This window comes from Nicotiana sylvestris, chromosome 1 (genome assembly GCF_000393655.2).
Source record: "Nicotiana sylvestris chromosome 1, ASM39365v2, whole genome shotgun sequence".
NCBI classification, from domain to species: domain Eukaryota; kingdom Viridiplantae; phylum Streptophyta; class Magnoliopsida; order Solanales; family Solanaceae; genus Nicotiana; species Nicotiana sylvestris.
In genome coordinates, this window is record NC_091057.1 from 150,145,202 (window position 1) to 150,160,692 (window position 15,491).

The following is a 15,491-nucleotide window of genomic DNA, read 5'->3' on the forward strand; positions in this document are numbered from 1 at the left end:
TCACATTACCAAATTAGCTGAATAGCAAAAAGGAGAGGGATGAGCCAAAACAACCTCTCCCATTCCCACTCCAATTCAAATGTAGCTCAAAACTCCCATTACTTCAATCTTCCTCTTCCCTCACTTGCTTTATACGTAGTGCTCTCCCTTTTCTTGCTTGGGCTTGCCGTCTCTCTTTTCATCCTTGTTGTGGTTCACAACCCTCTCTTCTTTCTTGTTTTCCTCTTCCTTTTTGCTCTCATTGCTGCTTTTCTTCTCTGGAACTCTTTCTCTTTCCGCAACAACCGCACCATTCTTCAGTACCTTCGTTCTTTTCCAGATTCTGACCTCAGCATCGCAAGCCACGGTCAGCTCGTCAAGATTACTGGGGTAAGCTTCTTTTGTACCCATTTCAATCTGGGTTCTTTTTATTTTTAAATATTTCTTGGCATTTTCTGCATTATCTGTGTTTTTTATTTGAAGGGTGTTTTTTTTTTCTTTTTCAAGTAACTATTTCTTGTATTGAGCAATGACTAATGGTAACAACAAAGCTTTCAACTTTCTAAATACTGGCCCAGTGCCTATGCACGTGCGCTGCTGATTGCTAAATTTGGAAGTCTTTCTTGATTTTTGCAATACTCCTGACTTTACTGGAGTTTTGCTTGTTGAAAATATCAAGTAAGATTTATATGCATTTACTTCCTTTTGTTTTCTTGAGCCGAGGCCCATACCCAGTAGTGGTATTTTACGGGTTTGTTGTTGTACTTCCTTGTGATGGATATCCTAACTTGAAGAGTTGGGTCCCAAAAATATCTGAAGCAAAAATAAATTCATATACATTTGAATTATTTTCTTTTCTTGTTAGGGTGATTTTTGGTGATGAACTGACTAATATAAGCGTAGTTAGAGTTATAGTCTACTGGAAATTAAGATGACAATCTTACAGAGCTTTACTATGTGCATTATAGCATATTTGACTCAAAAATCATTACTTGTTGAGTCAATCTATATGTATTTATTTGTGTTTATTTGGCTTGATTGCCCCATAATTCCTTTCCCTTCCCTTCTCTGCATTTTTATTATTTCTTTGACATCAGTAGATACCCTGGTTCCTCTTTGATGATTTTCAGCTTGTCTCCTGCGGAAATGTATCTTTGGAGTCTTCCTATGAGAAGGTTGGACGATGTGTTTATACATCCACCTTGTTGTTTGAATGTGGAGAACTTGGCCTGAAGCCTGTGGATGTAAAAGAATCATGTTTCGGATGGAGGCTTGCTTATTCTGAGGTATGAAAACATTGCTCATGTGTAATAACGTATTCCACTTTTCTACCTGTTGGCGGTGGTGTCTCTGATAGAATGAAATTCAATGTCTCATGTTTTCTCCTTCAATTTGTCACAAAACAATCCTGGCTATTCTTGGGTGACGTTCTTTTCTTCTTGGCTGCAAGCTGTCTATTGATAATGCTGACAGTTTGGTGATTCTCTGAGAGAAAGTTCAACATGAGCCATGACAAACATTTTCTAATTCAAGTTTTGTTACAATTCTGATGAACAAGATCTCACTGTTTATTTCTTGGCTTTAACTTTGCTTCTTGGCCTCATTTGGAAACATGTTTCTCTCCTTTCAATATAATGTTTTGACTGTAAATAAAAGATAGTTTCACCCTTCACTTCCACTATATTTCCTCTCTAGAGAACCATCTTTTAAATGTAGGATTGTCAGCTGTCTATTTGATCAAATGTCAGCAAAAGGTGTTTGGATAAATCATACATCATGCAGAAACCTCAGTGTTTAGGTGCCACAAGCTACGTTAAGACAACGTGAACAAATTTAGTGAATTGAGGTCACCCATTTGTTAAACTACAAAGATTCCAGTAGCAGAAGTCTAGTTAGAGCCATGAACTTAGAAGTATCTAAATAACTAGTTTCATCAAAATAGGTGGCAGGTATCCCGTGGAGTTAGTCGAGGAGCACGCAAACTGGCCCGGACACCACGGTTATAAAAAAGAAAAACTAGTTTCATCAAAATCTCGTCAGATTAAAACAAATACTAACAACTATGAGGAAGAACAAAGAAACAGAGATTCACATACTTAATAGCTTAGAAGCATGATCAAGCTTCTACCAACACTGCCTAATCCAAAGATGTAAAAAAGCACAGTAATAAGTTTCAGCAGGCAACATTGTCCAAGTTAGAACAATAATGTCAACGGTCTTAATGGTAGGCCTCCGGTAAAACTTTTCATTGCCGTTATATGTGTCTAAAACTTGATCCATCTCCTCACCTTCTCCTCATCAAACCCACATAACACCTAAGAACTACCCAAATTGCTTAATCATCTTCCATTCCATATTGAAGAGTATACTGGTAACATTTTCTTCCATTATCAGTGTTCTAATGGAGTACACTTTCATCATAGTCCGTAATGCTCTTTATGTTGAATCTTCATCATCTGATTCTCTAACCCCTTCAGATTAGTTGTTGCTATATCACTTTTTTTAATATCTTCAGTCCCCCACTCTCTTCAAGGTTAGTCTCCTTGTCCTAGCAGCATTCTCTCCATCTACAGTGAACATACCTCCCGAACTATAAATTGTCACATTTCCCTGTTAATACCTCTTTTTAAACTTACTACGGTCAAGGAAGCTGTTTCACCATGTCATCATGTTTTTGCTGCTAGTTTTTTTCTAGAGGTAGATGTGATTTATGTCTGTTGTAAAGGATGGGATAATAAATAAAAATTAGATAAAAGAATCATTGTCTGAAAGTGGAAGTTTAAGGTTTTATAGGTTACACTGAAACCTACAAAATTGTTTCTTAGCAAAGTATATCTAGAGTCTGAATTTATAAGAGAGAGCAGGATCATGTAGGTAAAACTTGTGGGGAAAGAAAAGTTGAGAAGCCGATCAACATTACTCCAAATATTGTACCTTTTTTTTTTAATATAAGGTAAAGTATAGTCCAAACATTGTACCTAGAGCAAACTCAATCTGGATTAACTTAGGTCCAGAGTATGGCGCTTACCCTGTTTACCCTGTTCACTTTTTTGCCAAAACATGAATAAATGTAAGTTAATCCGGTTAACCTAGATCGTATTTTATAATTTGTATGAAACTTGTAGCACCCTCCGTTTAAGTGGGTGGCCTATTGACTGAAGAGCTGGAGTCACAAACTTGAAGTCCAAGGTTCGAATCTTAGTAGAGTCAATGCTAGGTGAATTCTTTTAATTTGTCAAGGCTTGGCGGCTAGAGTTACTCGGTGCATGTGCTAGTGGGAGCTAGCAGGCACCCGATGGATTAGTCTAGTTGCATACAAGCTGGTCCAGACACCAAAAATATATCACATAATATGCACACATATATGCACCACACCACGCACCAATATATGTAAGTACAGACAAGCATACACTCACAGGCACATACGCGCGCGTGCATACACATACACATACAGGAGCATCTTTCGTTCAACTGTTAGTATATCCAGTCCTAGGTCGCCAGACACCAGTTATATGATGATTAATCATAGAAAAGGGAGTGTGATGTAATCAAAATTGAGGTGCTTATATGCACTAGTCTCGTAGTAAAAGGCCCAAGTGGCCTGTTTTACACTTAGCAAGTATATTTACTTGGCATCATGTAGTACATTAGGGTCTATTCCAGGGTGTGGTTGAATCAGATTAAAGGAGTTTTACCTTGCCAAGAAGGATAGAGTAGGACGAAGATTGAAATAGGCCGAATCATCATTGCATATCTAAATCCTAGTTTCTATTTGAATGATACTATTATGGATGACAAATGTCTCAAGCTTGGCCAAAAATGTCCCCTTTGTACGAACATTATCTACTGTAGTTACTAGAACTACAGAGATACCAACCAAAGCAATATAAAAAGCACCCTATTCGGATTGCGTTATTTTGTGCCTTCACTTGAGTTCACTACAGAGTTAATTAACAGGACGAGTTTCTCCTGGCAGAGGTTCTCAACTGACTTCTACATAACTGACAAGAACTCTGGTATTAGAGCTTTTGTCAAGGCTGGACCTGACTCCAGAGTTATCCCACTGATCATAGAGAGCAGACTGGTTACAACAACCAAAAGCTGTAAGGTTTTGGCTTCTCATTTGAGAAAATGGTTGAAGGACAGGAATCTTTCATCTGAAGCCCGTTTGCTACGTCTAGAAGAAGGGTAACATATGCTTTTGCCTTATCTTTTCTCTGTTTGGTTTTTTCTCCGTTTTGTTGCTAGACATGTTTCTGGAAACTAATAGCTTGAAATTCTTTGGATTTTTGGTAGATACATTAAGGAAGGTAGCTCGCTTAGTGTATTTGGGATTTTGCAAAGGAGCAGTGATGCCATGGTGGTTACTCCGCCAGAGGAGCTCATTTCTACTGGCTGTCTGTGGCAAAAAATGCTTCTCCCTGTTGATGTTGATGGGCTGATCCTTGGAATCCCATAGTCCTTCGATTTTGCAACCAATTCTAACTTTTAGACACGCAATAGCGGAGATATTGGCATAAACCTTTGCAAAGACTAACAATGCTGCATCACATTTTGGTTGTTGCCATTCGCATGTACAACAACTTGCCTAAAGGAAGGCTTGTTGTTTGGCTGAGAAATTCAGGAGTTAGTGCTACTGTCATTTTCAGATATTGTTCACCAACTACATGTGAATTATTTGTTAGAACTGGCCCGGTTTACATTGCAAGTGTTCAAACAGTTTATGTACATCTTTTCCCTTGGCACAATCAAAGGGAAGTTTTGGAGCCATTTTGCACTTTCAAGAAGCCGAAGCCCCATTTAACGACGTTTTGTATACAATCTCATCAAGCGTGACGAGCGGAGCTCGGATGCATTAGGATGCCAAGCTGACTCAGGCTCACCTTCGCCTGGTAATCTTGAGTCAGGCTTGGTCCTCCCGACCAGGCCTAGAGCTTCACTCCAGTTTCCAGAGAACCACTCAACTAAAGTTGACCCAATTCATTATTTGATCATCGGTTAATTAGTTAAGAAACTAATAGTTCAGTAAAATATAGAAAAAATAATACTGTACTCTCCTTCCAACGTATTTGACAGTTTGATCAATCCGACGCGAAGTTTAGAAAGCAAAAAAGATTTTAAATATTTTTAATATGAAACATTCCATAACTTTTGTGAACAATATATTTTATAAAATGAGAAGTTTAAAATAAAATTATTTCCAAATATAAAATGCATTTCTATTTGAAAAGAACTATAATAAGAAAATAATGATAACATAACACCCACACGATAACATAAAAAATTGTTAAATCGGTATCATAAACATAACATTCGTAATACATGACTCAGATTTGAAAGTTTCCAAAAACACAACTTCGAGACATGTGGGCTTTATTAGACTTGAACAAGACTAGTTTTCTATCTAAAATGTCATATCGAAGTAAATTTTGAAGAAAATTTGAGTAGGTTCCGTTCCCTCTTTCAAGAATCAACATTACACTAAAACCTAAATCATAGCCAACGTACTAGTATTAACTTACGGCTTTCTTTTTTTTTTTGATTTGCACCGGGTGTCCGAGTCTCTTCGAGCCCCGACTAATCCCGGGGTGCACAAGCACTCGGCAAGGAGTTTCCCGCAAGTGCACCACGGTTAATTCAGGTTTTACCCAGTCCAATGACCCTCAAAAATTGTTTGCACCCAGTGGGTTTCAAACTTGAGACCTTGAAAGGGAGCAAACCCCAAGGCTCAAGTCAATTGCCACCGGGCCAACCCTGATGTTTATTAACTTATGGCTTTCTATTCCAACAATGTTTGGATTTTGGACCATAATGTGGCATATCCAGAAAAGCATCAAGAAAAATAAAATAAAGAAGCAGCATTATTTACAGGAGCACGACTACGGCATCACATCTCAAATGAACCATTATGATTACGGAATGGATATTAGAACAAAGCAGGCACCTGTAGGCTTGCTTATCAGGAAGAACATACTAAACTCCATCGAAACAGACATATATTGAATGCACAAAGATATCTTATCCAATAATTAGATGTTCAAAACAAATGCTTGTCTATTCATGACATCAAGTTGAAGCAGGACTGAAAACTGTAAAAACAACGGACTGGCAATATAGCTGCAACACACAAAATTGATTTAAGCTTAGAAAAGACATCACGCCTACTTGATCTTCTTCTTTGGCCTCAGCTGCAAGGCAAGAAAAGTTGGTGAGTGCCATAATCAGTATTGGGAGGCAAAGGAAGTGTAACATACACCTATCATCTACAAACCTGGTTGCTGTGCCCACATTTTTTCTTCCTGCAGTTAACAGCACGAGGATGCAGGCGAGCATAGCACCTAAAACAAGTGGTTAGGTTCCAGGATTACGTAATCACCATCACGGTTTATAACACAAGCCATAGGAAAAAAAGTTAAGCCATAAGCGCAAAGTCTAACAGGGGAAAAAGAAACTTAGTCTCAGTATTATGGAAGGTAACAAGGGTCTCTATCTTAACCTGCTAACAGTTTTCGAAAGCTGCACTATTGTCAAACAATGACAACTGACCCACAAAATTAACTTATAAAGGCACTATATTAAGTAAAAGTAATAACCCTATGAATCTTGAGACACATTGTTTAAGGGAACCTAACTGTCCACACTATCTCAACCAACTAATTGGTTGACCCGAGTGCAGAACAGATGATATAGCTAGTTAAGGAATGTCGAAAATGTCAATCCTTACATGTATCGTACTCAGGGGACCCCGATGACATAAATGCTGAAGGTAGACCTTTTTCAGTTACAAATAAAGATAAATACAATGAGATGCACTGTCGAATCAATGGGCAAATAAGAGGCAAACAAAGTAATAGTCAGCTGTTTTCTTTTCACTTGAACAGCACATTCCCAGAAAAGCAAAGTTCTCCAACGGCATTAACCAAACTACGAGAGTAGAAAAGCATGAATAAAATGAAAATTATGAGTACTTAGACAGAATTCGAGCTAGCTCTGAGCTTTACAAGAGAGAAATCCTTAATATTCTTACTAGAGGCAGCTAATAATCACATCATAGATCAGCTCAATAGATATTGTATCTGAATAGCATAATCAGAATTAACCTCCAAAATAGGGATCGAAACAATTTCGTTTGAATATGAAAGGAATATACAATTTGAATTTCCAATGCATCAAATAATTTTTCATACATAGAAGACCACTATTACATGGAATACATGCATGCACTGTAGAAGACACCACAATTACCACATACAAAAGCAAATTACAGTAGTAAATGTAGAAAAAAATCTTACTTGCGGCAAATCATCTTATCCTGGTTGTACTTCCTCGCCAAAGCCATCAGAGAAGGCTCAATAATCCCTCCACGAAGCCTCAAAACCAAATGCAAAGTTGACTCTAAAAAATTGACCCGATAAATCATCATTAAAATCATCAAACAGATATAACTAACTATTACACTGCTAAGTCCATGTACATATTAGCGTTACTATAGTACCTTTCTGGATGTTATAATCAGCAAGAGTACGTCCATCTTCGAGCTGCTTTCCGGCAAAGATCAACCGCTGCTGGTCCGGTGGAATACCTAAAAAATGAAAATCAAATGGCGTCAGAAACAAATTACTGATACAAAGAACAAAGAGATGACGGAGAATAACGATCTATCGTAAGTACCTTCTTTGTCTTGAATCTTAGCTTTGACATTGTCAATGGTGTCGCTCGATTCAACCTCGAGCGTGATTGTCTTCCCGGTTAGGGTTTTTACGAAGATCTGCATTTTGCGGCGCACTCTTCTCTTACCCGCTTTGTCTTTCCTGATTGAAACCCCCCGGTTCTTCGTTTTCTATCTTATATATAATCGGGCTCAAATTAGGGCTTTACATAAAGAGCCCAATTGCTAAAATGACCTTTATAAGTCCAACTCTTAACAACAATGGCCCAATCTTACTTGCAGTCTTCTGTCTCAGAAAGAATGCCAAGTTTGGCGTATCAGAATATTTTTGTGTACACTAGTGTTTAGAATATACTAAAGAAATTTAAATTCAACTTATATGTTCAGAAACTAATCTAAAAATTAACAAAGATCAGAAGTTTCTAGATTTAATTAATTTATTTAAAAATCTGTAGTTAAAAATCCTTCATTACCAAATAATAATCATGTCATTCTTTTTCCCAAATGGAGTAATTAAGTTGCACGAGTTTTCAACCTCCTTAGCAATTAACTATAAATTCAACAATAAATCGCGTGAAATTTAATAAGACAATACTCCTAAAAAAAGGCGATACATCACCACATCAATTAGGATAAATTTGTTAAGTATTTGTCTTGATTTTCTTATCATATTTGGTTTTTCTATCTCTTAAAGAAAGGATAGCGTATTTACTATAATTGATTTTACCTTTTATTAAAAAAAATATAATTCTTTCATATTTGGCATGTCCTTTTTCTTGAGAAAATATATTAGATTTCTATAAATTGACAATCATTTATTCTTATTTAGTAGCATTTACAATGCAGTCCCTAAGGAGTTCGAGAGTTTTATTTAGGGAAAATTTTTTGTAACAAGTATTTTTCCTCCACTTATGTGTACCTCTTTGTGAGATTGTTCTTTAAATATTTTATACTACTCTTTTTATAGTAGATTGCTCACGCAGCCTACACCATCGGTACTTTCAAATAATTTTGTCGATTCTGTTAATTTGTCCTAGTATACCACGCTGTTGTGCTATAATTGCTTACAAAGTAATTTGTGCTCTTTCTTCTTATGTACTAGTGCAGGGCGCTAACAGTGACCTTCAAATTAAGGACGACCTTATGGTAAACTAGGGATCTTTTTCGCGCTTCGCGCGATTATAAAAAATTTAAATAATATTATTCTAATATCTAAATAATTAAAATATTTATTAGTGGTCATATCTAAATATGTTAGATTTTTAAGTTTTCATCATTGAAGTAGTATTATCTTCTAAAGATAGTTCATTCTTTTGGATAACCTATAGGTGAAATTATACCTTTCTCTTGTCTTTTACCTTTTCCCTTTTTCTTTCATTTTTTTCTTACTTCCCAACCCATACAACTTTCAAAAAAAAAAAATATGGTAAAAGTTGAACTCAAATATAATTCTCCAGAAGTAGTCAAGCCTTCTCAAAAATTAAATGGTAAAAGTTGATATTGCCAAGCCCCGACGTATTCCCATGAGACCATAAAAGAATATATTATTGGCTCGCTCACGATAATTGTTATATTGCTCAAATATTATTCTTTTATCTTCAAAAAACGCACAATGTTAAACTACTAATAAAGAATACAAATAGGAAGAAGGTTAACAATTATTCAATTCATTTTGAGAAAAAGAAGGAAAAATTTCACATTTAATTTAACTGCTTGTTATGAAATACTTGATTATGGTGGATGTCCATGACTCCTAAGTACACTCACTACTCTTATCCATTAACCTCCCACTCCTTCTTACCATTATGGATGTAACCCTCATACATCCATGATCTTCCCCCATGTTCTCAATAGTTAATATCATGTTCATGGCGTCCCTTTGTATTACTTATATCATCCTATAAATAGAGGGTTTGGGCATCACATTGTACACACTTGACACACTTGAAAGAAATAAGAAGCTCTCATCTCTTGCTCTCTACATTCTTATCTATTTTCTTGTTTTATTACTTTGAGCTAAGTTTTGTAATACGTTATCAACACGAGTCTCTAAACAATTGAGATAAGCAAACATAGAATCAGTTACGTTGCCGATGGAAGCTCGAGTATTTCATATGTGAATCAATTTGCTTCAATTGTCCAGGGAGTGTCTTTTTCATTTTTCCTATAAATTCTCACTTTAATATTTGGTATTGTTTATTGTTTAACCAAAAATCTGAGTCTTTGGTCAAAGCTAAAAAGAAATTCGGGTTACTGATAATCAGGAGACAAAAATAAAATACTTTTGAGAACGATGGTAAAGAAGCAAATAGATGTGTATTTCAATAAATTCTCAATAGTATTCCGTGTCCTTACAAATGATGATACTTCTTCCTTTTATAGATAATTCTAGGTAAAGGAATGAAGCCTCAGCTTTAATGATATAATCATGAGTAATAAATGATATTAAATAAGCCGTTATACAATCATTCCTATTAAATACCGACTTCATAACGTATCAAGTATTTAATAATGAATTTGGACTCCTTTCTGTCACCAGATCTTTGCTTTCAATGCCTTCTATCCGTTGGCTGTAGATAATTTAAATTGGTACGAGACTCGTATCTATACGTTGTCTCGTGCCTATTTAAATTCTTCTTCCCGTGGCTGTTTCCATCCGTGCCTCTTAGTCAATTGCTGCGCTTTGACCATTTAACTAATCCACGTGTCATGCCACATCATCTTTTAATATAAACTCAGTTTTTTCCCAATACAGATAGTCCCCCCACTTTCCATTTTTTTATCAATTAAATAATTGGGAAGTGGATCTTCATGTAAAAGGAATTTTTGCCACAATTAATGCTCATGACAGTACTAACGTCTCAGCAGTCTTTTCCATTTAATTTTCTGTCCATGTGTCATTTTCTAATTGATTCCGCTATTCATACCCTTTTTCGAGACTTCTTCATTCTCACTATTTACGAAGTGATAGCTGCCTTTATTATAAGCTTTTCATCATTACACTTAAAAAAGTTGACGGTTCCCATTTTACACATAACTTTGTCTTCTTCACAAATCTTCAGCACATACTTCCTTCTTAACAATGTCTTCTTCAAACCCTAACCGTAAAAAAGTTCCAATTCTAGATCAATTTCCCAACGCCCCTGTTAGACACAGAAGAGGCGGAGGAAGTAGGCTTCGAACAGGGTTAGAATCTACGCGAGGCGGCTTCTCTGGTTCTTCTTCAAGGAGTTTTGTCCCAAAAGCCCCTTCTTCTAAAAGTAGGGAAATTCTTGATCCTTCTTAAGAACCCTCAGTTGATGATATAGTTCCCGGCGATTTGTCTTTTGAAAGTGACAAAACGTCTCTTCAAAAACAAATTAAAAATTTAGAAAGAGCCGATACTTACCCAACATTAGTAACCGAGCTTACAATCCCCACCATAAGAAGAGATTGTAACTGGAAGGATAGTCTCCGAATGTCAATTCCTTCCCCAAATCAAAGAATTTCCTCTTTTAGAAATGGGTATTCTTCTGTTTACACTTACCCCTTCACTTTAGGTTTTAATCCTCCGATTGACCCAGTTATTCTCGATTTTTGTCGTTTCTTTACAATTTGTTTGGCCCAAATCGGTCCATTGGTGTGGAGAACAGTGGCTTGTTTGAGATATTTATCCTCCAAGGCCAATGTCAATTTCACCTTTTCTCACCTCATTCATCTATACCATCCTAACTTAATACGCCATGGGGTTTTTACCTTAACTGCAAGGAGCAAAAAAGTTTTGGTAAATCCTGAGGATGACAAAGATCGTGGATGGTATATCCGTTACGTTGCTGTCCGTACAGTGGACTTGATTGGCGAAACAAATATTCCCTTTCCTGAGAAGTGGAATTTTGAACGTAAGTTTCCTCTTATTTACCGTACCTACTTTTGAGAATTTCAAAAGAATGTTGTTTTTAACCTCGTCCCTTCTTGGTTTTTTGTAGCAACCATGGGAGATGTGGAACCTATTCCCAACTTTCGTGGTTGGGTAGACTCACTTTTGAAGATTGCTACTAGGGAGCAGAGAACTTGGAAATCAATTTCTTCTTTACATGGCTGGAAAGTCAAAACACATGGTATCCCCCCCTTTTTATGAAAATTTTTTGTTTTACATGTTAAGCACTTTTTCCTCAACTTTAATCATGTATATCCATCCTTTAATCAGGATTTGGCATTAGAGGAATGACGACTGAAGTAGCTATGGCCATTCGCATGTCTGCGAATGCTGCTCTGGATCTAGATAAGGCTCGAGCCTTGCTGCCTAAAAGGAAAGCTACAAAGGAAAGTTCTGAAGAAGAAGAGGAGGGTACCTCCCTAATTACCAGGCCAAGGGCCAGGAGACGAATAATTATTGATAATGAAATTGAAAACACTCCTGCTCGTACCTCCGCCACCGAGCCTGTTTTGATTCAATCTGATGAGGACGCCGAACCAAGAGATAATAATGAGTCAATTCAACACCTTTTTGACAGTGGTTTCGGGAGTGGCGAGCTCGCACCTGTTTTTGATGAAGCTCCTCTTTCCTCATTTGTTCCTATTTCCTCCATTCCTCTGCCAGCCATAAGTACTTATTTACCAGTTTTGACAACTTCCGTTCTTTTGCCAATTTCTACCGCTCCTATATCCGTTCCTTTGGCTGCTTCGATCGCACCTACTTCCGTTCCGGTGTTGGTTTCTACATCTTTTCCTTCCATTCCTTCCACTGCTCCTCTTCCCTCTGTTCATCATACAGAGACAGGTTCTAGCAGCGGAAATATGACAATGAGAAGTGTTACTTTGGAGGTTCCTGCCAATCATAGCCTCTTGAGGAAGACCGACAGAGCCGATGTTTGGCTCGAACCTCTAATTGGAGATATCGAGAAGAAGTAGATGGAGAGCCATAGCTGCTTAACTCTGATGAATGACGTAGTTCATTCTACTTTGAAGGTATTTCTACCAACAAGTTTTTTTTTAATTATCTTCAATCTCTTATTTCCATGACTTACTTCTGTAGGCTAACCTTATTGTCACGGAATTAATGAGAAGAATTTCCCTACTGGAAAGAAAAGCTTGTGAGTCTGAAAAGACTGTCCACGAGGCCGAGGAAATAGCTAGGGGAGCCCAGCTTGAAGCAACCAATTGGAAGGAGCAGTTCGAGAATGCTCAAGGGACCATAGAGGAGTTGCAAGAAGATAAAAATCTCCTGGAGCAGCAAAACCGTGGTTTAACTTCTGAACTGGCAACTGTCAAAGCCTCTTCAAGCCAATTGAAAAGAGACAAAGAGCTTTTGGAATGCTCTTTGTCAGAACAATTATCCAGGGCTAGTGAAGAAGTTAGAGAGCTGAAGGCACTTTTGGCTAGGAAGGAAGAATATGCAGGAGAGTTAGTGCAAAGCTTGACTCAAGCTCAGGCTGACTTACAGACTTCTTCTGACGAGATTCATGCCTTGAAGAGTTCTCATGCTTCTCTTGAAGCTTCCCTTGATTCCCATTTAGCTGAATATCAAATTTTAAAAAACGATCTTGCTATGTGGGAAAAGGAATATGGACTTCTAGAGGAAAATTTTAACATAGAAGTGAGTTGGGCTTTCCTGAATTCTCGTCGTGATGCTTTGACGGAAGCTGCTCAAGAAGGTTTTTACTTGCAGTCTGAACTGGCCAAAGTCATAGATACCATCGAGAAAAGCCAACAGTCTACTGATACTCCTTCTCCTGCACTTGAAATTCCTGGAACAGAAGAACTTTTAAATGAGGAAGTGAATACTACATCAATTGGGATTACAATTCCTGCTTCAGCTGAAAATGTTGCTATTCCAGCTTCAGAGGGTGAAACTTCTATGACACAGTCTGTGGAAGTTGAAGCTTCCGTGACAACCCCTTCAATTGATCCTAACATTTCAAGCTCTACTGAAATCGTTCATGTTGCAACTTCTGATGTGCTAACCCCTTCAATTGGATGATGGTTTTATCCCTTAGTTTTTAAGGGATTTTTTTGGTGAAAGTCCCCAGTTATCATAATGGGGCACTTGTATAAAATTTTATTGACTAAGTTTCTACTTAGTCTTTTTAATTATATTAAGAAGTTTTGTTAGTACTTCAATGTGTTCTACTCTTGCTTTTTCCTTACTTATTTAGGACTTATAGAATAGTTTAGCATTTTTATCCTTTGAAAATGCTTTATGATTCTTCTCATGACTTATTAACATGAGGCTTATAAAAGAGGGCCCTTTTATTTTATCGACACTTAATGAAGAAGACGTCTCAACTTCATAATGGTGTTATAATACGATGAAAGTAATAGGAAAACACACGTTTTGTATGAAACAACTTTGGCAAGTTTTTATTCATAAACTTTTAACAAGTGTTTGACTGTTACATGTATTACAATACATCTACAACTTTCTCGTAACTGTTTTTCTTGTAACAGATTTGTAAATAACATAAAATAAACAAGGTTTTTCTTCATAACCTGTTTCAGTACATAGTCATGACCCTATCTTTACATGTTAAGAAGGGTTTGAGAGGTGACTTTGTTTATGAGTTTGAGAGATGACTCTGTTGTTCTCATGAATGCTGAAGACTTCGTAACTTTTTCTCAACACTTGCTTCTTTGTGGCCGATTTTTGTTCGATACTCGTATCTGTTTCTCTACACATATCTGTGTATAATATGTAGTCCCCCAAGTGTTTGAGCGGTGAAGTATGAAGCCTCGAGCACTTGTTTATTTCTTTTACTTTGGCCCTTTTCCTGAAACAGAAAGATATACGGGACTCGACGGTGCGATTATAGATGAAGACTGCCTAACTCGTGTGTATTTCCATCAGATTAATTGTAACCCTGGGCTAGGAATTTAAGAATACTCCATTTTGCCTTGCAGGTTGTGACTCATCATTTGGCACGAGTTAGGATATTTTGCCTAGCATCTAAAATCGTTAGTAAAATATTAATAAACCAAGAGAGAAATTTTAACATGATGATACCTGACCGTAGGTACTTTCTTAAAAGTAATATCTTTTTAAGTGGACAGCATTCCAATGTGAGGGTAAAACTTTACCATCCATTGTTTCCAACTGGTATGCTCCTTTTCCCGCAATGCCACGGACTTTGTATGGTCCTTCCCATGTTGGACTTAGCTTTCCTGAGTTAGCAGCTTTTGCAGATTGGAACACCTTTTTAAGCACGAAGTCCCCAATTTTGAAAAATCTGAGGCGTGCTTTCCTATTGTAATATCGTTCTATTACTTGCTTTTGTGCTGCCATCCTTATCAAAGCAGCTTCTCTTCTTCCTTCAAGTAAATCTAGGCTAACCCGCATCTCTTCATTATTAGATTCCTCCGTTGCCTGATCGTACCGTGTGCTTGGCTCACCTATTTCAACTGGTATTAAGGCTTCCGTACCATAAACCATCGAAAATGGTGTTTCTCCAGTGCCTGTTTTGGTCGTTGTACGATAAGCCCATAGTACTCCGGGTAACACCTCAGGCCAATTACCTTTTGAATCTTGTAACCTCTTTTTCAAGTTATTGATAATAACTTTGTTAGTTGATTCTGCTTGTCCATTCCCCACTGGATGGTATGGCGTAGACGTTATTCTTTTGATCTGCCAACTTCGAAGAAATTCTGTAACTTGTGCTCCAATGAATTGTGGTCCATTGTCACACACGATCTCCTTTGGTACTCCAAAGCGGCATATTATATTTCGCCATATGAAGTCTTTAACTTCTTTTTCTCGTACCTGTTTAAATGCCCCTGCTTCTACCCATTTAGTGAAATAATCTGTAAGTACAAGTAGAAATTTTACCTGACCTTTTGCTTGTGGAAGTGGACCTACGATATCCATTCCCCA

At 37.2% G+C, this 15,491-nt stretch overlaps 2 protein-coding genes and 1 long non-coding RNA gene across 3 annotated transcripts; 2 read left to right on the plus strand and 1 right to left on the minus strand.

The window, feature by feature from the left end:
• On the plus strand, positions 1-4,749 carry LOC104231292 (uncharacterized membrane protein At1g16860-like). Its single transcript, XM_009784259.2, has 4 exons — positions 1-369; positions 1,110-1,265; positions 3,956-4,167; positions 4,276-4,749. Exons 1-4 carry the CDS (start codon positions 40-42, stop codon positions 4,436-4,438), a joined length of 861 nt encoding a protein of 286 aa, XP_009782561.1. The 5' UTR covers positions 1-39; the 3' UTR covers positions 4,439-4,749.
• Positions 4,750-5,958: 1,209 nt separating this feature from the next.
• LOC104231291 (ubiquitin-ribosomal protein eL40 fusion protein) lies at positions 5,959-7,854 on the minus strand. Its single transcript, XM_009784258.2, has 5 exons — positions 7,651-7,854; positions 7,475-7,561; positions 7,272-7,374; positions 6,251-6,317; positions 5,959-6,167 (listed from the first exon to the last, which is right to left on the minus strand). Exons 1-5 carry the CDS (start codon positions 7,751-7,753, stop codon positions 6,141-6,143), a joined length of 387 nt encoding a protein of 128 aa, XP_009782560.1. The 5' UTR covers positions 7,754-7,854; the 3' UTR covers positions 5,959-6,140.
• A 3,581-nt stretch (positions 7,855-11,435) lies between these two features.
• Positions 11,436-11,867, plus strand: LOC138880466 (uncharacterized). Its single transcript, XR_011403147.1, has 3 exons — positions 11,436-11,526; positions 11,614-11,745; positions 11,835-11,867. It is a non-coding gene; the product is annotated as an uncharacterized lncRNA (long non-coding RNA).
• The last annotated feature ends 3,624 nt before the right edge of the window (positions 11,868-15,491 follow it).